This window comes from Cetorhinus maximus, chromosome 16 (genome assembly GCF_964194155.1).
Source record: "Cetorhinus maximus chromosome 16, sCetMax3.hap1.1, whole genome shotgun sequence".
Classification (NCBI taxonomy): domain Eukaryota; kingdom Metazoa; phylum Chordata; class Chondrichthyes; order Lamniformes; family Cetorhinidae; genus Cetorhinus; species Cetorhinus maximus.
Window position 1 is genome coordinate 81,560,641 of NC_135894.1, and position 25,560 is coordinate 81,586,200.

At 41.6% G+C, this 25,560-nt stretch overlaps 1 protein-coding gene across 1 annotated transcript in view; it reads right to left on the reverse strand.

The window, feature by feature from the left end:
- The window catches only part of LOC144691763 (transmembrane protein 50B), a 52,245-nt gene extending 39,324 nt beyond the window's left edge, over positions 1-12,921 (reverse strand). The window contains exon 1 of the mRNA XM_078560206.1: positions 12,746-12,921. Coding sequence (XP_078416332.1) covers positions 12,746-12,844 — 99 coding nt within the window. The 5' untranslated portion in view covers positions 12,845-12,921. The remainder of the gene's footprint in view (positions 1-12,745) is intronic.
- Positions 12,922-25,560: the final 12,639 nt, after the last annotated feature.

Here is a 25,560-nt window from a genome sequence, read left to right on the forward strand (position 1 = left end):
GCTAACACCTTCACCAAATGGTAGCACTCTCATCTACTGAGTCAGAAGTTTGTGGTTTTAAGTATGGTCCCATTGTTCAGTAATATCATCTTTCTTTACAAACGCAACGAAGCAAATACACTGAAGGCTATGGAGTGGGACCAAAACATTTGCAAGGGTGAGAAGTCATTCTTTACCATTTCCACTACAGGGCTGAAGATGGCGGTGAAATACGCTGGTATTGCTAGAGTTTTAAGGAACTGCTTTGTGCTTTTGCTCGCCAGAGGTGAAAAGAGAATCACCCTGTTAAGTGTAATTTCCCCCAACCCAACATTCCACACTCAAAATGCAAATGACTGCTTAATGGGCAAGCTGACAATTATTTCTTCAAAGCACAAGAAACAAACATGCACTGATTAGATGAGATACAGGATTTGCCCTAATTAGTGCTATCTATACAATGTAAAGGGAGCCCGAGTGACTTAGTTGGTAGCACTCCAGCCTCTGAGCCAGAAGGTCAAGGGTTCAAGTCCCATTGACCATGGAAGAAGCTTTACAGCCAATGAAGTACTTTTGAAACAAAAACAGAAAATGCTGGAAAATCTCAGCAGGTCTTGCGGCATCTGTGGAGAGAAAAACAGAGTTATTATTTCGAGTCTGTATGACCCTTCTTCAGAGCTACTTTTAGAAGCGTAGTCACTGTTGTAATGCAGGAAACATGGCAGCCAATATGTGCACAGCAAACCCCACAAACAGCAATGTGATACATGACCAGATAATTTGCTTGTCATGTTGATTGAGGGACAAATATTGACCAGGACACCATAAATAACTTCTCTGCTGTGCTTCAAGTGCCATGGGTCTTTTTTTACATCCTTCTCGCGGGCAGATGGGACCTCGGTTTAATGTCAGGCACAAAGCAGGTTGTTAATCAGCCTGTAAATCCTTCCAATACTCCACAGCATTCTCCATGGGAGAAGAGAGTGTCAAGGTACACAAAACAAACAAACAAATATAACTTTTAAAAATTGTCAATTTTGAAGAATTTCAGTGGTTGACAAACACTTCATGGAAACTGCGTAGCCCTATATGTATAAGCAGTCTCAGAACGACAGAAAAGAGAACTCTTGTAACCAACTCGATGCTCCTTTGCTACTCTCTAATTCTCTTCTGTGTCATTTCCTTATGTCTTTTACCCCTTTTCTATCAATGTTGCTCTTTGCACTTGTAATCAATTCACTCATTTTAGTATTTATGTCATTGTTACTTTCTCAATTTGTTTTTAGATTCTTTTCTCAGTCCAGGTATTACCTCTTCCTCAGTATCTCTAATGTCCAAGTAAATCACTGACATTCTTTGTAGGAGATGTGAGGTGGGGTAAGGCCAGATACATGGGCAATAATGGGGCTGAGGGCCATGTCAAGGGAGACTAGAGAAAGCAAGAGCTGCACTGTTGGGAGAGGGTGAGAGGGGCAGAAAGAAAAAAAAAGCATGGACCTGAGAATAATCACAGGAGCTAAGAAGTGGGAGCACTGGGTCAAGGCATAACTAATTTGGTGGTCTGGTGAGGGGGAAAGAAAGGAGAAATTAACTCCAGGAGGGATTTGCAAAACTGGGGGCATGGAAACTAGGAGTACAAGGGTTATTGTGGGGACAGGGGTGTGCAGAGCACTAGGATGTAAACTGAGAAGTGTAGGATGTAGCTACCAGACCAAGAGACAGTGCACAGTTACTGGTCTGAAGCACAATCAAAGTATTACGATGTGACAGCAGTGACATAAAACAAAAATCTTAGCAGTGGATGAAATGCTTCAAGGAGTTTTGAAGTTTTTATTTAGTGAGCAGCATTGCAGATGAAGCTGTATGGCCATTTCAGCTGCTGGGAAGCATTAGGTGAACATCAATATTCTCTCTAATCTTTTCAGCATGCATGTGATTTATTTAAGTGCAGGGCCCCTTTAACCATTTTTGCGCAGCCATGCACACATGGTAATTTAGAGGGGCCAACTTGAGCATACCCTGTGCAGGGCTTTCAAATTGCTTTGCAGCTTAGAGGGAACATTGTTGGATACACTAAGTTAATCGGAATAAAATTCAAAAGCCTCGGAATAAAACGTTCCAACATCTCAGGATTTTATAGCAGCAGGACAGGCAGTTTAGTTCACTGAATCTGTGGAGGCTCTCTGAAGGTGTTAGCCACAGTTCCATTCCTCTGCTCTTCATCAATCTCTTACTGAATTTGTTCTTTTTAAAATATTCATCCACTTAATTTTTAAAAGCTATTGTGCATTCTAATTCAGCAACAACTTGCATTTATGCTGTGCCTTTAACATAGTTAAATTTCCCAAGGCACTCGACAGGAGTGTGATCAAAAATAAATCACACCAAGCTGCAAGAGATATTAGGACAGGAACTTCCACTGATCTGGTTTTTTTTTAATTCAATCACGGGATTTGGGCTTCGCTGGCTGGGCCAGCATTTATTGTCCATCCTTAGTTCCCCTTGAGGTGGTGGTGGTGAGCTGCCTTCTCGAACTGCTGCAGTCTATGTGGTGTAGGTACACCCACAGTGCTGTTAGGGAGTTCCAGGATATTGACCCATATTGTATACCATATTGCAATAGATAAAATGCAGATTACTGAAATCATTTTAAAAAGTGGAGTACAAGGGGACTGAACAATCTTTTTGGAAATGAGCTAAGATGGGATAAATAACTTCCCCATCTGCACGCACTTTTCAATGTAACAATCGCATGAATCAAAATTAGGTCAAAATTGGCCGAGTTTCCTCCTTTACAGTGAGAACACTGCACTTACTGTCATTCTACTTCCTCTTTTCCTTTTACACAAATGATACTGTGGGAGTGTAATGGAATTTCATAGGAGACTTACAGCAATATAACTTACTTACGAAAAACATTTCTTTCATCACCATTCACAGTTAAATAATGGAATTACAAGAATTAGCTAACTCAGGACAGATTCAACAGTAGCAATTAGGTCTCTCTTTCAGAATAAAACTGTGACTAAGTATTAACTTGTGGCAATGGACTTACCCAAATAATTAAGGGAAATGGATTGCACAACACTCAAGTTAGTGTTAATTTTTTTTTAAAAGCTCATTCACAGGATGTGGGCTTCGCTGGCTGGGCCAGTATTTATTGCCCATCCCTAGTTGCCCTTGAGAAGGTGGTGGTGAGCTGCCTTCTTGAACCGCTGCAGGCCCTGTGGTGTAGGTACACCCACAGTGCTATTAGGGAGTGCGTTCCAGGATTTTGACCCAGCGACAGTGAAGGAACGGTGATATATTTCCAAGTCGGGATGGTGGGTCAACCCAAGCCTGGATATTGTCCAGGTCTTGCTGCATTTGGACATGGACTACTTCAGTATCTGAGGAGTTGCGAATGGTGCTGAACATTGAGCAGTCATCAGCGAACATGCCCACTTCTGACCTTATGATGGAAGGAAGGTCATTGATGAAGCAGCTGAAGACGGTTATTTAACATCAGCACAACTACAATTGCATTGCAATGTTAGAATTGATTGCAGCAGGCAGTAATAGTTCTATCAACATTACACAAATGCCAGTATTGGTAGGAGCGACCACCACACAGTCCTTGTAGAGACAAAGTCAATCTTCACAATGAGGATACCCTCCATCATGCTTTGTGGCATTACCACCGTTCTAAATGGGGTAGAGTTCAGAAGAATGAGGGGGGGATCTCATAGAAACCTACAAAATTCTAACAGGACTAGACTGGGTAGATGCAGGAAGGATGTTCCTGATGGTGGGGGAATCCAGAACCAGGGGTCACAGTCTGAGGATACGGGGTAGACCATTTAGGACTGAGATGAGGAGAAATTTTGTCACCCAGAGAGTGGGGAGCCTGTGGAATTCGCTACCACAGAAAGTAGTTGAGGCCAAAACATTGTATGTTTTCAAGAAGGAGTTAGATATAGTCCTTGGGGGGGGAAAGGGGTCAAAGGATATGGAGAGAAAGTAGGAGCAGGCTATTGAGTTGGATGATCAGCAATGATCATAACGAATGGTGGAGCAGGCTCGAAGGGCCGAATGGCCTACTCCTGCTCCTATTTTTTATGTTTCTATATATCTAGCAACTCAAAACTGGGCAGCCATAAGGCGCTATGGCCATCATCAGCAGCACTGTATTCAACCACAATCTGTAACCTCATGGCTTGGCATATTTCCTCACTACCATTAAGCTAGGGGATCAACCTGGTTCAATGAAGAGTGCAGGGAGGCATGCCAGGAGTGTCACCAGGCATGCCTAAAAATGAAGTGTCAACCTGATGAAGCTACAACACGGGACTACTGACATGCCAAACAGCAGAAGCAGCATGCAAGGGACAGAGACATGCTAACCCAGAACCAACAGATCAGATCTAAGCAGCTACATCCAGTTGTGAATGGTGGAGGACAATTAAACAACTCACTGGAGCCAGTGGTTCCACAAATATCCCCATCCTCAATGACGGGAGAGCCCAATACATCAGTACAAAAGACAATGTTGAAGCATTTGCAACCATATTACGCCAGAAGTGCCAAACAGATGATCCAACTCGGTCCAGCATCACAGGTGCCAGTCTTCAGCTAATTCAATTCACTCCACTGCAACACTACCAAACCATTTCCTAAGACACAGAACCTTGGTAATTATAATATAATGGGCAAATTTATTAGCACTGAATCTGGATTTTTTGACCCACACACAGTGGCTTAAAAGGACTTTCAGTCGTTTCTCTTCCTTCATCATATGCTATTTTATATTTCAATTCCCCCACTTATTTCTGAATTACAAGGGCCAAAGAAATGAGACAGAATTATGTGCCACATACAAAATGAGCTCCCAAGTTCAACTGTGCCATCAAAATAGCTACAGACAGTTCCATGTGGAAGAGGGGGAAACGGTAATTAAAATAAAAGACCATTTGCTACTTCAACATGCCTCCTCGACCAAACTTGGAATAAAATTTGATGTGCATAGCTAATAGTTAGTAATTCTCAGCCATGAATATTGTGGAAAAAATATAACTGAATGCCTTACTGTGCCAACACATTCTTGGAATAAAGAGAGCTCTTCTTCAAAATAGTGCCATGGGATCTTTTACACTCACCAAAGTAGGCAGATGGGCGAAGGGTGGGACGAATATTCATGGCATATTTGAAGGGGGTGATGGAGGGGGAGAACCAGTGCTCAAGAAGGAATCGTTAATAATAATCAGCTAACATTGGCACAGGAGGGGAAGTTAAGACCTCAACAGCTTGGTTAGAATAGGATCAAGAGAGCAGAATGTCAATCTTGTGGACAAGATGATCTTAAGAGAGCAAAGTGAGACGTGGGATAGAATCCAGCGAAAGACTCAAACTCAGGGCTAGGTCAGCAGGGAACATTAGAGCAAGCCTGGTCAGGTGGCTAGGAATGGAGGGAAGCAGCAGAGACAGCCGAGTGGACAGTCACCATCTCTGTGACAGAATAAGAAAAATGTTAATGAGTCCCTGCAGTTGTTGATGGGGGCGAGGTTGGAGGAGCAGGGGAGGGTTGCTTAAGAAGAAAATTGTGGTGGTGAAGAGAACCCACGGTTTATTTTTTCATTCCTGAATGATTTTTTGAACAATAAGCAGCTTTAGCAATAGAGAGCATGACCTGATAATGCGTTATGTACATACAGTAAGATGTACATCCAAATCTGCACCCCTAGGATGAGCAGGATTTATTAGTGGCATATAACATTCATGTCATACAAGTGCTAGGCAATGGCCATCTCCAACAAGAGAGAATCTAACCATCTCCCCTTGACATTCAATGGCATTACCTTCACTGGGGGTTACCATTGATCAGAGCCTGAACTGGATCAGCCATTTAAATACTGTGGGGGCAAGAGCTGGTCAGAAGTTGGTGTGACTTAGAGACAAGGGCTATCTGCCACTGCAGTGGTTTAAACAGGTACGGTAAGATTCTTGAGATGATTTCACAGTGAGGTAGCCTGAAATACAATCTTCAGTCATACTCTCTATTGCCTAGCCTTTACAAGATAAAAGTTGAAATTGACCAGAACTGCGGGGTTGTTGTACGTCAATATTGTAATTGTTCTTTTCAGTCACTGTATTGGTTGATGATGATGTGATTAATTGATCAGCCAACCAGCCTCTCCTGTGGAGAGATCACATCCGCTACCACCCTCCCCATTTATAATAACCCCCTAGTTTTGTCACAAAGATGCAAGATGCTGCCTTAAAGCCTTGATAGGATATGATGAAAACAGGATTAAAATGAGGCAGAAAATAAAATGGTCTCTACAACTCTCAAAACCGGTAAACTGACTCCACCAGAATACAGGAAACACCCAAACCAGAACACTATTTGGTCAAAACTGCATTTTTCTTTTATAATTAAAACCAAAGAAAACATTAAAAAAGGAAAAAGGAAAAACTAAACAGGTGCCATTTATCCCCCACAAACCTGTTCTGCCATGTAAGGAGACCATGATGATTTGTCACCTAACTCCACGTGGAACCTTTGCCCCATAGCCCTTAATATCTTTGAGATGAAAGATTTTTGTTCGCCAATGTTAAAATTAACAAGTGACCTAGCATTAACTCTCATTTGCCAAAGTGGGTTCCAAATCTCTGCAACCCTTTGTGAAAAAGTATTTACTAATTTCACTCTTGAAAAGTCAATCTTAGATTATACTCCCTAGTCCTAGACTTCCCAAACAGCAATGTGGCAATCTTCTGGCTCCCTCTACTGGTCATTTGTAGTTGTTCAATTAAATTCTTAATCTAGTTCAAGTGTTCCATGGCTAGTTTAACTGATCATTCTTTTCGCTTCATTTCATTTCTAAGTAAAAGGAATTTTATGTTCCATTTCACTCGTCTACATCAAACCACTTGCACATAAATTAAATATTTTCTGAACTGATCTTCTTTTCCACCAAATGCCACCCGATGATCATAAGGATTAAAAAAAAAAATTAATCTGGCCATGACCATAAATTCTCTGCTTAGCCTAACAAAATAAAAATCATCAGATTTAGTGTGGAATACTTTGCATTCAAATTATAAATTCCAGAAAGTAGAAAGACATGAATTTAAATTGTACAGTGACTTAAAATTCCATGCTAATCTGCTAGGGTGAGCGATTGGCTGTAACACTTCTATGATTTTGTGATGACAGAATCACATGCAGCACCAATGTTCTCATGGTTATCTGGCCAAAGGCATTTATTTTCAAACTAAAAACTGAATGAGTGCTGGAAATATGCAGCAGACCCACCAACGTCAGTAAATGCAAGACTGGTGACTGTTTCTGCTTTAAATCTGCTGGTTTCTGGTATTTTCAGTTATTTTTCAGATTTCTAGCATACACAGATTTTTCTTTCCATCTCCAAGCATTTTCTTTAATCTTTTTCCTTAAATGTTATTACTTTTATTGTCTAACTCATTCAACTTGGGTTTTCTAAACTTCTACCTCCTTTCAAACTATTTATATTCTCTCCCTGTAAAGTCAGGCAGTTTTCTCTCATTTATTCTATGCTATTGAATGTAGTTTTAGCATACTGCCATCCAGAGGTAATAAACAGGTGCTACAACTGGTGCCATTTATCCCCTCAAACCTGTTCCGCCATTTAAGGAGATCATGGTTGATTTGTCACCTAACTCCACACGGGCCCTTTTTCCCATGTCCCTTAATACCTCTGGCTAACAAAAATCTTTCTATCTCGATGTTAAAATTAACAAGTAATCTAGCATTAACTGTCACTTGCTGAAGTGTGTTCCAGACCTTTACCACTCTTTGTGAAGTGTTTTCACTCCTGAAAAGTCTGGCTCTAATTTTTAGATATTGCACCCCCCTCATCCCACACCCCCCATATCCCTCCCAAGTCCGAGACTCCCCCCAACCAGCAAAAATAGTTTCTATCTACTCCATCAACTTCCCTTAATATCTTGAAAATTTCAATCAAATTAAACTTTCAAAGCCATTACTGCATTTTAAGGGCTTACTGTCTCGACAAGTTTGTCTTACAAATAGCATTCATCTTCATGTGCACATATATATTTTGGTACCACAACCCATATGCTAATATTCAACATGGGCCTTTTTTTCTTCTAAAAACTGCAATTGATTTTTCAATTACATATTTCAACAAACATATGAACATACAAAAAATGAACAGCTTCAACTTTATTATATAATTTTTAAAATACTCTTTCATGGGATGTGAATGGCAAGGCCAGCATTCGTTGCTCATCCCTAACTGACTAAGGTGGTGGTGAGGTGCTTTCTTGAACTGCTGCTGTCCAGCTGGTGTAGATACAGCCACAGTGCTGTTGGGAATGGAGTTCCAGGATCTTGACCCAGTGATGGTGAAGGAATGACAATATACTTCCAAGACAGGATGGTGTATGGCTTGGAGGGAAACTTGCAGGTGGTGGTGTTCCCATGCATCTGCTGCTCTTGTCTTTCTAGGTGGGAGGTGTTGTGGATTTGGAAAGTGTTTTTGAAGGAGTCTTGGAGAGTTGCTGCAGTGCATATCATATATGGTAAGCACTGCTGACACTGTGCATTAGTGGTTGAGTGAGCAAACGTTTAAGGTGGTGGATGGTGTGCTAATCAAGTGGGCTGTGTTGCACCTCTTTTCTATTTTTCCTTAGTTCTGTTGAAGAGTCATACAGACTCGAAACGTTAACTGTGTTCCTCTCCGCAGATGCTGTCAGACCTGCTGAGTTTTTCCAGGTATTTTTGTTTTTGTTTTGGATTTCCAGCATCTGCAGTTTTTTGCTTTTGCCCTGGATGGTGTTGAGCTTCACGAGTGTTGGGGCTGCATTCATCCAGGCAAGTGGGGAGTATTCCATCACACTCCTGACTTGTGTCTTGTAGATGGTGGACAGGCTTTGTGGAGATAGGAGGTGAGCTGCTCGCCCCAGAATTCCGAGCCTCTGAGAATTCATAATAGCTTAAATCTTGTTCATATATGCTTATCCCTCTGGTTACATTCTTTCCACACAGCCATTTAGGCTCTTCCCTTCGCAATTTATCTGAACAGTCCATTGCACCAAGATTGTAATACTATCTCCTTTTTCACTCCCAGGTGCTTTCCTTACATTTCCAAATTTAAATAAACATGTTTAATTTTCACACTAAGTGATTATCTGCAAGAGATATAATGGAGGGAATGCTAACTTTCTTATAAAATGCAATTAATTCTTCAGCTAACATGATAAAAACATTTTTCTTAGCCACTGGAAGGAGAACTACTAAGCACAAGATCAAGATCGAAATGCTAGGCTTACATCAATTATGGTGTCTAAAATTGTAATATTTTTGTATTTGTACTTATGTAGGTGGTGTAGTTGTAACATCGCTGGAATAGTAATCCAGGGGCCCAGGCTAATGCTCAGGTTCAAATCCCGCCATGGCAGCTGGTGGAAATTAAATTCCATTAATAAATAAAAATCTGGAATTGAAAGCTAGTCTCAGTAATGGTGATCATGAACCTATCATTGATTTTCGTTAAAACCCATCTGGTTCACTAATATCCTTTAGGGAAGGAAATCTGCAGATCTGGAGTCACATGAAGACAATATGTAGTTGACTAGCAAGCCACACAGTTAAAGGGCAATTAGAGATGGGCCACAATTGCTGGCCTTAGCAGTGACCCCCACATCCCAACAAAAAGAATAAAAACTTTATGGCAACTAGCAAAGCATTGTAATTCTGTTGATGGGTGGAGGGGGGGAATGGAAGAAAAGACCTGTGTCTACTTCCTCCCAATCCCACATGTCCGTCCTTGGCCTGCTGCAAAGTTCCAGTGAAGCCCAACATAAACTGGAGGAACAGCACCTCATCTACCGATTAAGCACTTTACAGCCTTCCGGACTTAATACTGAGTTCAACAACTTCAGGCAATGAACTCTCTACTCTATCTTTACCCCTTTTTTAATCCAATTTTTTAAAATTTAAATTTTAATATTTTATTTATTTATTTGTTTATTAATTTTTTATATCCTTTTCCCCCAACCCCTCCCCTCATACCCCCAACCACAGAGCCATCTGTCACTAGTTGATATGTTGTGCTTTCACAGAGTGCTGACCCTTGTTCTGCTATTAACACATTCTGCTCTTAACTTCATGCCACTATCAGCATCTTTAGTCTTTACCGCTACCGTTAACACTCCCTGCGTCTTGCGTCCATGACATCCTTGTCATTCTCTCCTTAGCTCCCAACTATCCCTGACCTTCTATTTTGCTCCACCCCCTCTTAAACAGTATAAAATCCTTCACATTTCTACTTCTCTTTAGCTCTGAAGACGAGTCAAGTGGACTCGAAACGTTAACTCTGTTTCTCTCTCCACAGATGCTGCCAGACCTGCTGAGATTTTCCAGCATTTTTTCTTTTCATTTCAGATTTCCAGCATCCGCAGTATTTTGCTTTCACACTAGTAGACATCCCTGTTCTATATTGAGCTGCTGGTTGCAACAACCCAATTATTAAAGGGAGACTGCACAGTGGAGCCCTATAAAATGAGACTTCTTTGAAACTGACGTATTTATTTTCAGTTTGTATAGGGGGTGGGGGGCATGGAATGAAATAGTGGTGTGATAATCCCTATAGCACGAGCCAAAAGGGAGAAAGTGAAGGCTATGTTGTATGTTAAAGTAGTACTTTTTCCTGTCAATTGATAATCCTCATTCCCAGTTCTCAAAAAAAATGCAGTTAATCTAGAAAGCCTGCTGCAGTGCAATTCTCGTGCAACATCTTACTTGCAGATTAATCTATTAACTTTTTCATCCAATTTAAAACTAAGATAGTTTAAAGGAATAAAGTCAGCTTTTACAATGCATTCATATTTGAGCCCCTCTCATCAGGTTTCCATCCTGCTCCATCACTAAAAACCCTTATCAAAGCCACAAATGACATCCTATGAGACTGTGACAATTGTAAATTATTTATCCGCATCCTTTTCTATCTGTCTGCAGCATTCAACATAGGTGACCACACCATTCTCCCCAACATCTCTCCTTTATTGTTCAGCTGTGCGAGGTTGCCCGTGCCTAATTCCATTCCTATCTATTCAGCCTAAGCTTCACTTGAAATGGCTTTTCTTCCCATCTCCGCACAGTTACCTCTGGAGTCTTCCAAGGATCTATCCTTAGCCCCATGTATTTCTCATCTACACACTACCTCTCAGCAACACCATCCAAGAGCACAATGTCTGGTTCCACATGTAAGTTGAGAACACACAGCTCTACTTCACTACTTCTCTCAACTCTTTCACCACCTCTGATGTCATGGTGCTCACCTGACATGCAGTATTGGGTGAGCAGAAATTTCTTCCCATTAAACATTGGGAAGATCAAAGATATTATCTTCAGCCCCTGCCACAAACTCCATTTTCTACCCACCATATGACTCCATAAAATATCATAAAAAATAGGAGCAGTGGGTCATATGCCCCCTTGAGCCTGCTCCGCTCGTCATTAAGATTATGGCTGATCATCTACATTATCTCCACTTTCCCACCCTATCCCAAAATCTTTCTATTTCCTTGCTGCCCAAAATTTTATTGACTTTCGTCTTGATCCCTCTCCCTGGCCACTGCTGGAGGCTGAACCAGACCACCTTAGTGGCCTATCTGACCAGAGTTGAACTTCTGATCTTATATCCTCTATCACAAGGCCACCTACTTCCACCTCCAAAACATTCGGTCCCTGCCTCAGCTTGTCAGTTGCTGGAACCCTTATTCATGCCTTTGTTACTTCTAGACTTAACTATTCCAATGTGCTCCTGGCCACACTCTCAATTGCATCCTCTGTAAACTTGAACTCATCCAAAACTCTCTGTATCCTAACTTGCAGCAAGTCCTGTGCTCACCTGCCTACAGTGGTTCCAGTCCGACAACGTCTCGATTTTGAATTTCTCACTCTTATTTTTAAATCACTCCATGGCCTCCAAAGGCAAATGTTTTCCTCTTGCGCCCACATCATATTGTTTTCTTCTTCAGACAGGCAAATGGGAAAATGGCCTCATCCCTCCCCATTACTGGAACCTCCTCCAGCCCAATAGCCCCAAGAAATCTCTATGCTCCTCCAATTCTGGTCTCTTGGGTGCAGCCACAGTTTACATTGTTCCACCATTGGTGGCCGTGCCTTCAGCTGCATAGGCACCTAGCTCTGGAATTTTCTCCAACTTCTCCCCCTCTCTACCTTGTTCTGCTCCTTTAAAATGCTCCTTAATGCCTACCCCTTTGACCAAACTTTGTCATTAATCCTAATATCACCTGATCTGTCTCCGTGTCAAATTTTGTTTGATATCGCTCCCAAGAGGTGATTTGGGATGTTTTACTATATTAAAGATGCTATATAAATGCACACTGTTCTTTAGTAATGGTCTGTTGATGGGAACCTCATTATAAAGTTCCTTTCACAACAAAATTAACTTTGTTGGCTCTCAAATAGCACCTCACCATGAGGGTGAATGGCGTACAAAGAATACATCCAGTAACAGGACAGATAAAAATGCTTAGGAGTATTTGTTCATGTGGAATGTAAACAATAACATGGACTAGTTGTGTTGAATAGGCTGTTATCTAGTTGTAGTATTAAGAGAATCATTCATTTGCTCTTTTCCCGTGTCATGACTCACTAGCATACAATTTACAAAGAGTAAATTGCCATTTTCGATACATCTACAAAGTGAGGCATTGAAAAAAATCATCCATTTACTAATTTATTTACAGAACTTACCAGCACCCCGGCAACTATCGAAGCAACAGTATTTCTGCTTTCTCCCCAGTCAATACATTCAAATTCTGGCCAGCGGAAATTGTCCAGGAATCCTGCCATCTTGGAGCTGCTGTTGGGATCGTGCTCTATTTACTGGACCTCAATGTAGGCTTTGACCTTCAAATTCAGTTTGCGTTTCACTGAAAGAAAGATACATGTCGATTAATTTTCTAAATCAATTCCTGCCACACTTCATTGTTGAACTGAATAACATGGGCCAAATCCACCATATAGCTGGACCAAATGCTGGATTATCCCAATCTCTAGGATTCAACTGGTCTCAATTGTTCAAATTACTAGGCCTTCTGATTTGGCTTCCATCCCAGGGATAAAAACACAACTTTCTGGAGGTGGAAAAACTAAACAGAAGTATGTTTGTTCTTAATCAGAAAATTTTTATTGAGAGAAACCTTCAAAATAACTTGTGAATAAATGCATACAATATTTTAATTCCCTTTACAAAGTACTGTATTTAGCATTAATGTATGGGGCCAAACTAGGTGGGCTACCCGGCACTAGCCCAATAAAGGTACATCTACTCAACCCTCACTAACATCTAGAGACTTATGCCAAGCAGAGTTCCCATAGACTAGTCAAGCTAATGTAGTTATAGTCGCATCTTATCTTTGAGCCAATGCCCCGGACTACTCCATCACTGTCCCTGGGTTATGTTCTGACCCACAGGAATTACAGATACACCAGAGTTGATACCACGGTGTATAGTCAGGAGGGAATGGCCCTGGGAGTCCTCAACATTGACTCAGGACCCCATGAAGTTTAATGACATCACGTCAAATGTGGGCAAGGAAACATCCTGATTACGACCTGCACCCTGTATCCTATCTCATCTGATCAATCAGTATTCCTCAATGTTGAACATCATTTGGAAGAATCACCAAGGGTAGCAAGGGCACAGAATGCATTCCTGGATGGGGGAATTCAATATCCACTGCCACAAGTGGCTCAGAAGCACCACTGCTGACCGGGCTGGCCAAGCCCTGAAGGACACATTTGCCAGACTGAGCCTATAGCTGTTGTTGAGTACACCAAGAGGGAAAAAACCTAATTGACCTTGTCCTCACTAATCTACCTGTCACAGATGCATCTGTCAATGACAGTATCGGTAGGAGTGACCACCGGACAGCCCACGTGGAGACAAAATCCTGTCTTCGCACCGAGAACACCCTTCATTAAGTTGTGTGGCATTACCACCATGTGAACTACGACAGATGTAGAACAGATCTAGCAGCTTAAAACCGAGCATCCATGAGGCAGTGTGGGCCATCAGCAGAATTGCACTGCACCACAATCTGTAACCTCAAGGCTTGGCATATCCCTCACGACCATTGCCATCAAAGCAACCAGCAACTCAAATTTAATGAGGAATGTAGGTGATTATGCCAGCAGAACCAGACATATCTAAAAATGAGGTGCCTACATGAAGCACAGTATTATATGCATACTAAACAGCAGAACAACATGCTACAGACAGAGCTAAGCGATTCCACAACCAACGGATCGGATCAATGTTCTGCAGTCCCGCCACCTCAAGTTGTGAATGGTGGTGGACAATTAAACAATTAAATGGAGGAGGATCCGTTCTCAATTGGCAGAACCCAGTACGTCAGCCCAAAAGACAAGACTGAAGCATTTACAACCATCTTCAGTTGGAAATACTGAGTGGATGATCTATCTCAGCTTTCTGAGGTAACCAACATCGCAGGTGCCAAACTTAAGCCAATGTCACATGATTAAAGAGGGAAGACCGAACTGGATACATCAAAGGTGATGGGGCCCAACAGCATCTACAGTTGTAGTGCTGAAAACTTGTGCTCCAAAATTAGCCACACCTTAACCAAGCTGTTCCTGCACAGCTACAACACTGGCAACTAACCGACAAAGCAGAAAATTCTCCAGGCATGTCATGTCCACAAAAGAAACAGGACAAATCCAATTTAGCCAATTACCACCCCATCAGTTTTCTGTCAATCATCAGTGAAGTGACGGAAGGTATCATCGACAGTGCTATCAAGCAGCAGTTACACAGCTATGTTATTTGACATCCACCAGGACCACTTGGCTTCAAACCTCATTACAGCCTTGGACCAAACATAGACAAGATCTGAATTCTGGAGGTGAGGCAAGATTGACAAAGCAACATTAGACTGAGTATGGCATCAAGAAGCCAGAGTAAAATTGAAATCAGTTGAGAATAAAGGAGTGGAGGGAAATCTCCACTGGCTAGAATCAAGCCTAGCACAAAGGAATATGGTAGTGGTCGTTGTAGGCCAATCATCCCAGTCCATCACTGTAGGAGTGTCCTAGGGCAGTGTCATAGGCCCAACTGCTTCATTTATGACACTCCCTCCAACATGTGGTGGGGATGTTCCCTGATGATTCTAGTTCTATTCACAACTCCTCAGATACTGAAGCAATCAGTGCACACATGCAGCAAGACCTATATCATATCAGCCCAGGCTTGATTAGGTTGCAAGTAACATTTGCACCACATATTTGACCAACTCCAATAAGAGAGATTTTAATGGGATTACCTTTGCTGAATTCCCCCACCATCAACATCCTGGAGTCTCTCCAACAACGCATGGGAACACCACCACCTGCAAGTTTCCCTGCAAGCCACTCACCATCCTGTCTTGGAACTATATTACCGTTCCTTCACTGTCACTGGATCAAAGAAACTAGAACTCCTCTCCTAACAACACTGTGGGTGTGCCTAACACAACACGGACTGCAGCAGTTCATGAAGGCAGATTACCACCGCCGTAGCGGAAATTAGGGATGAGCAATCATGGCCTTGACAATGCCACACACATCCCAACAATTAAATAATAATTAATAACAACAAAAAAAATACAAAACGTGTCATTAGCTGCATCCTCCAGGACGATGTGCAGACAATCCAGGCAACTGCTTTTCTTTGATAGTAATCACTTTTGGAGAGAATAGGTACTTCAAGCCAGAAGTGCAGTTTGGAGACTGCTTGACTACAGTGGAATATGGTAAATAAAATAATGTGTTATAGTGGCAAAACACAATGAAGTTATAATGTTGCTGAAAGTAGAATTGGTCCCATTGGGATTTCTGTGCACAGTTCTCATAGGAAGGATATTACTAACCTTTTCAGAGTCCAGAGGTTTTTTTGCCCCTGTTCTTCACTGTTTCTTGGAATTGAAGGAAATTCCAGCATTTAAACAAACTGCACAACAGGCAGCATAAACTGAGGCACACAGAAGAGCTTAATGTTTTTAACACCCTCCCAAAAAGAAAATTACCATTCTATGAGCGAACAACTTGCCGAAAGGCTCCAGGCACTTGGAAAATGCCTATTCAAATACGAAGTGTTTTTATTCTGATAATATGGACAAGTTTATATAAATATCTCTTACAGGAAAATAATTTGAGGATGCATTAATTGCAGTAGCTGTAAAAGTGCCAACAAATGAAAATTCCACTGGCGAGGGGGTGGGGGGGAAGAAATTCTGTGAAAGGAGTGACGGATACAAGAATTAAGGAAAGTTGAGTCAACTGAAATGTTTTATTGAAACAAAAACATTCTTTTTCACTTTTGGACCTGTTCAAAGATGACCAGGAATGGAGTACCATGAAGAGCTTCGAATTGACTAGGTTTACTTCACCGAAAAAATTTGGATTCATCAGCTTGAACATTATGAATCTATTTCCTTGTTAGGAACTTGAATATGGAGCAAACTTAGCTTTCAGTGGACACGAATGCGCTTGTCATAATTTTTTCACTAACCAGCAGTCACACCCACACAGCTAGTGATATGCGCTCCGGGCTTGGCATTAAGCTATAGGATTACTCAGCAGTGGAGAGAATGTTACACACCCAATCCTGACTCAAAACTCTGGAGGAAAAGGGTAGCATTCTGGTCCTGGAAAACTAATTTTAAAATTGTGGAATGTCAAATTTCTCCATTATAATAAAAAAAAATCATTAATTCTTAAAATAATCAAAATGATAATCTTCTAAAGGTTATGATACTTCAGATTCTACCTTAGTCCTATGTGTATGTTCCAATCTTTTTTTCATGTATAAAATGAGTAAAAATGAAGGATAATCACTGCATCATACTTATGGATTGCTGTTCATGAGAATTATGCAACTTGATGCCCGCCTGATAACATTGCTGTTGCTGGAAGCTGAAGATCATCTTAATCTAACGCTGGAATGAAATGTACATCGGTAAAGATGAAATCCACACCACAGAGATTGCTAGATCTCTATGGGCAGATTTCTTTGACATCAACATCTTGCCAAAATCCAAGCCACTGTATCCAAGTGGTGCTCTTTTCTCAACTCCCTCACAGGTGAACAAGTTCCAGTGTTCTGCTGCTTCCCTGCTTCCCGCCTGCGCCTTAGTCCTGATGCTCTGTTTTGAGCAATAAATATACATCTGCTTTTTAAAAAAATGAGAATTCCAATTTTAAGTGGCAGTGAGCAGAACACGTGATGACTGTACCAGCAGATATTTTAACTGTACTAGCTGGCAACCTCCTCCATTATCAGGTGGACAAGTAGAGCCAGGGTGTCTTCCTATTTTTGTAAAAAATAAAATCATTTAAAACATGTATTAAGACCCACATGTTGGAGATCGTCACTATTTTAAACTGTGGAACAAATAAGTTTGATAGCATGTAAACAAATTTCAACAGAAACCACACGAAACTTCAACAGAGATAAAAACAAAAAACTACTGCGGATGCTGGAAATCCAAAACAAAAACAGAATTACCTGGAAAAACTCAGCAGGTCTGGCAGCATGGGTGGAGAAGAAAAGAGTTGACGTTTCGAGTCCTCATGACCCTTCAGCAGAACTGAGTAAAGTTAGGAGAGGGGTGAAATATAAGCTGGCTTAAGGTGGGGGGGGGGGGGAGAGAGAGAAAGAGAGAGAGAGAGAGAGAAGTTGGAGGGGGGAGGTGGTTGTAGGGACAAGCAAGCAGTGATAGGTGCAGATAATCAAAAGATGTCACAGACAAAAGGATCAAAGAGGTGTTGAAGGTGGTGATATTATCTAAGAAAAGTGCTAATTAAGAATGGATGGCAGGACACTCAAGGTACAGCTCTAGTGGGGGTGGGGTGGAAAGACTGGCAAGGTATTAGTTGTAGATTTAAAAATAATGGAAATAGGTGGGAAAAGAAGAATCTATATACATTATTGAAAAAAAAAGGGAGGGGGAAGAAATGGGGTGGGGATGGGGGGAGGGAGTTTAAGATCTAAAGTTGTTGAATTCAATATTCAGCCCGGAATGCTGTAAAGTGCCTAGTCGGAAGATGAGGTGCTGTTCCTCCAGTTTGCGTTGGGCTTCACTGGAACAATGCAGCAAGCCAAGGACAGACATGTGGGCAAGAGAGCAGGGCGTAGTGTTAAAATGGCAAGCGACAGGGAGGTTTGGGTCTTTCTTGCAGACAGACCGCAGGTGTTCTGCAAAGCGGTCGCCCAGTTTGCGTTTGGTCTCTCCAATGTAGAGGAGACCGCATTGGGAGCAACGAATGCAGTAGACTAAGTTAGGGGAAATGCAAGTGAAATGCTGCTTCACTTGAAAGGAGTGTTTGGGTCCTTGGATGGTGAGGAGAGAGGAAGTGCAGGGGCAGGTGTTGCATCTTCTGCGTGGGCATGGGGAGGTGCCATAGGTGGGGGTTGAGGATTAGGGGTTGATGGAGGAGTGGACAGGGTGTCCCGGAGGGAACGATCCCTACGGAATGCCGCCAGGGGGGGTGAAGGGAAGATGTGTTTGGTGGTGGCATCATGCTGGAGTTGTCGGAGAAACTTTTTATTTTTCACAAAAACAGGAAGACACCCTGGCTCTACTTGTCCACCTGATAATGGAGGAGGTTACCAGCTAGTACAGTAAAATATCTGCTGGTACAGTCATCACGTGTTCTGCTCACTGCCACTTAAAATTGGAATTCTCATTTTTTTTAAAAGCAGATGTATATTTAGTGCTCGAAGCAGAGCATCAGGACTAAGGCAGGCGGGAAGCAGGTAAGCAGCAGAACACTGGAACTTGTTCACCTGTGAGGGGGTTGAGAAAAGAGCACCACTTGGATACAGTGGCTTGGATTTTGGCAAGATGTTGATGTCAAAGAAATCTGCCCATAGAGATCTAGCAATCTCTGTGGTGTGGATTTCATCTTTACCGATGTACATTTCATTCCAGCGTCAGATTAAGATGATCTTCAGCTTCCAGCAACAGCAATGTTATCAGGCAGGCATCACATTGGTAGAATCTGAAGTATCATAACCTTTAGAAGATTATCATTTTGATTATTTTAAGAATTAATGATTTTTTTTATTATAATGGAGAAATTTGACATTCCACAATTTTAAAATTAGTTTTCCAGGACCAGAATGCTACCCTTTTCCTCCAGAGTTTTGAGTCAGGATTGGGAGTGTAACATTCTCCCCACTGCTGAGTAATCCTATAGCTTAATGACAAGCCCGGAGCGCATATCACTAGCTGTGTGGGTGTGACTACTGGTTAGTGAAAAAATTATGACAAGCGCATTCGTGTCCACTGGAGGCTAAGTTTGCTCCATATTCAAGTTCCTAGCAAGGAAATAGATTCATAATGTTCAAGCTGATGAATCCAAATTTTTTCTGTGAAGTAAACCTAATCAATTCGAAGCTCTTCATGGTACTCCATTCCTGGTCATCTTTGAACAGGTCCAAAAGTGAAAAAGAATGTTTTTGTTTCAATAAAACATTTCAGTTGACTCAACTTTCCTTAATTCTTGTATCCGTCACTCCTTTCACAGAATTTCTTCCCCCCCATCCCCTCGCCAGTGGAATTTTCATTTGTTGGCACTTTCACAGCTACTGCAATTAATGCATCCTCAAATTATTTTCCTGTAAGAGATATTTATATAAACTTGTCCATATTATCAGAATAAAAACACTTCGTATTTGAATAGGCATTTTCCAAGTGCCTGGAGCCTTTCGGCAAGTTGTTCGCTCATAGAATGGTAATTTTCTTTTTGGGAGGGTGTTAAAAACATTAAGCTCTTCTGTGTGCCTCAGTTTATGCTGCCTGTTGTGCAGTTTGTTTAAATGCTGGAATTTCCTTCAATTCCAAGAAACAGTGAAGAACAGGGGGGAAAAAAAACCTCTGGACTCTGAAAAGGTTAGTAATATCCTTCCTATGAGAACTGTGCACAGAAATCCCAATGGGACCAATTCTACTTTCAGCAACATTATAACTTCATTGTGTTTTGCCACTATAACACATTATTTTATTTACCATATTCCACTGTAGTCAAGCAGTCTCCAAACTGCACTTCTGGCTTGAAGTACCTATTCTCTCCAAAAGTGATTACTATCAAAGAAAAGCAGTTGCCTGGATTATCTGCACATCGTCCTGGAGGATGCAGCTAATGACACATTTCTTTTGTTGTTATTATTTATTATTTAATTGTTGGGATGTGTGTGACATTGCCAAGGCCAGTATTTATTGCCCATCCTTAATTTCCGCTACGGCGGTGGTAATCTGCCTTCATGAACTGCTGCAGTCCGTGTCGTGTTAGGCACACCCACAGTGTTGTTAGGAAAGGAGTTCTAGTTTCTTTGATCCAGTGACAGTGAAGGAACGGTAATATAGTTCCAAGACAGGATGGTGAGTGGCTTGCAGGGAAACTTGCAGGTGGTGGTGTTCCCATGCGTTGTTGGAGAGACTCCAGGATGTTGATGGTGGGGGAATTCAGCAAAGGTAATCCTATTAAAATCTCTCTTGTTGGAGATGGTCAAATATGTGGTGCAAATGTTACTTGCAACCTAATCAAGCCTGGGCTGATATGATATAGGTCTTGCTGCATGTGTGCACTGATTGCTTCAGTATCTGAGGAGTTGTGAATAGAACTAGAATCATCAGGGAACATCCCCACCACATGTTGGAGGGAGTGTCATAAATGAAGCAGTTGGGCCTATGACACTGCCCTAGGACACTCCTACAGTGATGGACTGGGATGATTGGCCTACAACGACCACTACCATATTCCTTTGTGCTAGGCTTGATTCTAGCCAGTGAAGATTTCCCTCCACTCCTTTATTCTCAATTGATTTCAGTTTTACTCTGGCTTCTTGATGCCATACTCAGTCTAATGTTGCTTTGTCAATCTTGCCTCACCTCCAGAATTCAGATCTTGTCTATGTTTGGTCCAAGGCTGTAATGAGGTTTGAAGCCAAGTGGTCCTGGTGGTTGTCAAATAACATAGCTGTGTAACTGCTGCTTGATAGCACTGTCGATGATACCTTCCGTCACTTCACTGATGATTGACAGAAAACTGATGGGGTGGTAATTGGCTAAATTGGATTTGTCCTGTTTCTTTTGTGGACATGACATGCCTGGAGAATTTTCTGCTTTGTCGGTTAGTTGCCAGTGTTGTAGCTGTGCAGGAACAGCTTGGTTAAGGTGTGGCTAATTTTGGAGCACAAGTTTTCAGCACTACAACTGTAGATGCTGTTGGGCCCCATCACCTTTGATGTATCCAGTTCGGTCTTCCCTCTTTAATCATGTGACATTGGCTTAAGTTTGGCACCTGCGATGTTGGTTACCTCAGAAAGCTGAGATAGATCATCCACTCAGTATTTCCAACTGAAGATGGTTGTAAATGCTTCAGTCTTGTCTTTTGGGCTGACGTACTGGGTTCTGCCATCATTGAGAACGGATCCTCCTCCTTCTTTTAATTGTTTCATTGTCCACCACCATTCACAACTTGAGGTGGTTGGACTGCAGAACATTGATCCAATCCTTTGGTTGTGGAATCGCTTAGCTCTGTCTGTAGCATGTTGTTCTGCTGTTTAGCATGCATATAATTTCCAAATCTATAGCTGTAATGCCCTGTCAGTCTTTCCACCCCACCCCCACTAGAGCTGTACCTTGAGTGTCCTGCCATCCATTCTTAATTAGCACATTCTCTTAGATAATATCACCACCTTTTACACGTCTTTGTTTCTTTGTCTGTGACATCTTTTGATTATCTGCTCCTATCACTGCTTGCTTGTCCCTACAACCACCCCCCCACCCCCCGCCCCCCCCAACTTCTCTCCCACCCCCCCACCCCCACCTTAAACCAGCTTATATTTCACCCCTCTCCTAACTTTACTCAGTTCTGCTGAAGGGTCATGAGGACTCGAAACGTCAACTCTTTTCTTCTCCGCCGATGCTGCCAGACCTGCTGAGTTTTTCCAGGTAATTCTGTTTTTGTTTTGAAACTTCAACAGAAACCACACGAAACACAACAGTACAGGAAACAACTAACTAAATACCAAAAACGTTTATTACATTTTCTTTAAAAGCTAATGAATAATTCACCAGAAGTAGTAAGGGGAAGCAAAAGTGTGTGAAAAAAACATTTGGGTTTACATAGTAACCATTCCAGTCTACTTCATCTTGCAGCACAGATAGTTGAACACCCCTTGACTGTTAGTGACACAGCCTAGCAAACCAGTTCTGGAAGATGCTTCAACTTATTAGTCATCACATCGCAACAAGTAGCAACAAAAAAACATGGAGCACAAAGATGTGCTCAAAAATTTGTTCCTGCAGTTTGGACCCATGAACTATAGATCTTAAAACTGTCAAATGTTGACACTTTCCAAAACACATTACATTCTTTGTTAGGGTTAGAGAACATACTTGCCTGTGTTATAAATAAAAATCAAAATGTTTGCTATTTTATTAAGGTATTAAATTATTACTGTAATGTCCAATGTACAAGTCAAACTTTGTGAATGCTTTTTTCTGGTTTTTGATTACAACACTGCAACTGCATTTGAGAATAAGTGTTGTCTTTATATTTTTGATGTTTAGGTTGAGTTAGGTTACAAATCAACCATGCAAGTAGGCAAAGGGGAAACAATTAGGATGCAAATGAAATTCCATTCCTTGCTCTCCACTCTAACTCTGCTCCACCGTGTGTTTCTTCCATTCTCCTACTGGTGGCCCCAATCTCTAGGTCACTCTAAATCCTTCATCTTAAGACATCTCTCACCATCCTTCAAAACCTCCTTAAAACCACTCTCTCTCTCTCTCCCCCCAACTGGACCATCCGTCGCCTCCTCTCACTCCAGACCCACCTTCCCCCAAGTAAAGTCTGTCACCCACCTATGAAAACCATGAGTCTTCTCGTTATTCTTAAGGCATTATTGAAATACAATCACTGGTGGCAGTGTTTACAAGAACTCAGTTATTATTTGCTTGTTCGGGGGTGGCGGGGGGGGGATAGGGGAAGATTATCTGTGTGTCAGCAGGGATTGTGGAGGGAATTACCATCTTGGTGGTTGGTTTCTAATTTAAGAAGCAACTCATATGAGCACCTAATTGAGTTGGCAATTTCATCCCACTTCTGGAGAGTTTCTTGACCCAGTAGGGCGATTATGTCAAGCCACTTTTACAACCTGGAGTTATACATTAATTAGGCTTGTTAACCGAGTGCAAAGGAGCTCATCATCATTTGATACTTCTCATTAACGTAGCAAACAACCAGGGTATGATGCATTGTAGTGCAGTTGGGACTGGGGAGGAGTGAACAGAAAAGTCATCATTAGTATTCTTTCACCCACCTCCTGGTGACAGGTTTCAGAACACTGGCAGAGCAGAGGGCAAGTATCCTGCATTCTTACTTGGGGTACATAGTACTTGAGGTGAGGAGACATTAATAAATCAGTAAGATGGAAAAGAATGCTTTAACTCATCCCCTCCCCCAAATTAAACACAAATATACCATTCATGAAAAACACTTTTTTGAAAATGTTAAACATTGAATGCAAATTTCCTATTAACAACATCAATAGTTTGGTAAATCACAACTTTGAATTTTCCTTTCTGTTGTCAGCAACCACTCCCTGAAGATACTGTAACTCGCCAGCTCGATGTCACGTTGTGGGCAAGGCAACATTGATTTTCTAATAGTTACCGATGTAGATAGAGAACTAAAACTGTAGGGTTTTTTTTTTGGCACTTCAAGCAGCACTCTCAAAAGGAGTAGCCTGGCAGGCAAACAAGTATTATCCGAGTTGAAAACTCTTAGAGTGCATGCTGGGGGGATTGAAGGACTCGCTAAAGCTGCTGTTATATTTGGCTAAATACCACGCTCGTATCACCGGTATCTGTGCATCTGCTGTACTGAGTCCTGATGATGCCCTCTTCTGACAGTAAGCTTGTTGGATATGCTGAGGCTGGCGCCCAGGAAAACATCTTCTATAAGATTGAAAATAAGGCAGTCGGCCTTCGGAAATCCCATAAATTTAAACTGGGGTTGCCACAAGCCGCGCAAGGCTCATGCAGATGGTGACACCGAGTATAAAAGCAGTTTAACACGGCATAAAGATACGGGTGAGTGGAAATCACCCAGGAAAAGCAGCAGCTGTAACAGCTGCCCATGCAGAGAAACTGGAAAGCAGCTACTTCTAGTTTCCAAAGCACAGCATTTACTGGAACATCAGAAAGATTATTCAGCATCCCGATGGGAAGAACGCTGTTTTGGTACAACTAATACTTTTTCGGAATTCACTTGAGGGAGCGCGTCAGTTTCATTGAACTTTAGTAAGCTTCCACGGTCTGCAGACTACAAGAGGATTGGATTACTAACTTAAAACAATAAACATGCCATGTTATAGATCGATTTCAGCCTCACTTTAAAGAGGATGTAAAAATAGCATCTGACACGCCTAGTGGCCTCATTCAATCAATTGCAAGTAACTCCCTGGACAGGAAATGCTCGCTTGGCACCTATATTTTGTAAATATATAGAAGTTAATTTTTTCCTGCCGTAACTTCTTCCATGCAAATCACAACCATAAAGATTACACACAAAACAACAGCTTGCATTTATATAGCACCTTTAACAGGCAAGGTCACATACCTCCTGACTCAACAATGCAAAAAGAAGCTACAAGTCCCTGTTTCACCCATGAATAAAAACCTAGAGTGTCATCTGTTTTGAGAGTATGTCTCAGGACTGTGAAGGATTCCCCACTACACTCTCTCATACACTCAAGAGTTGGTGGGATACCCCATTTCAGACTGTACATTCAGACAAAAACTAGTAGCTTAAATTTACATTGAAGAAATCAAACAGAGGCAGGAATACGCAGCAAGAAACTAGCTATACAATACTTGGCTTACATAATGCATAAATTCTTTCAAAACAAAAAGACAATACATAACCCTCATTCTTTGGTTTCTTTTGACTGAGCCCCTCATGGGTGCACCCCATAAGAATGACATTCCTGGAGCCCTTCATGACCCTAGTGTAGGCAGAGTGAAACACGGAAGTGGGTATCATGACGCTGGCTGCTCTTTCTTTGGTGTGAAAGAAAGTCCTCTCATGTTTTTGGCATTTGCTAACCTTTGAATTTGCATCACCTTCTGCTCTCACATATCTATCAACGTTACTGAGCTCCTCCAAGAACAAAGCATTGGTTCAGCTATTGTAAACCAGTAAAAAAAAAAATCTTTTTTGGCAGTTTACAAATGTGCAAGTTCCAAAAGATATTCAGTTCCTGAAATGAAGCGATTAACCCTTTTTAGAAATGTGTACAGTCTGAAAACACTTGCTTTGGATGTCTTTTTTGAAATACCACTGACTGCTATGGCTAATTTATGATGGACTGGAGCTTGAAGCTACACAGAAGTATCCACTGTTCTTCAAAGGGCTAATAACTTCATTAGTATTTAGAATTAAGTCTCTGCACCCTGGTTCTCCACGGATAAAAAAAGCCTGTCTGTCTTCTCCCA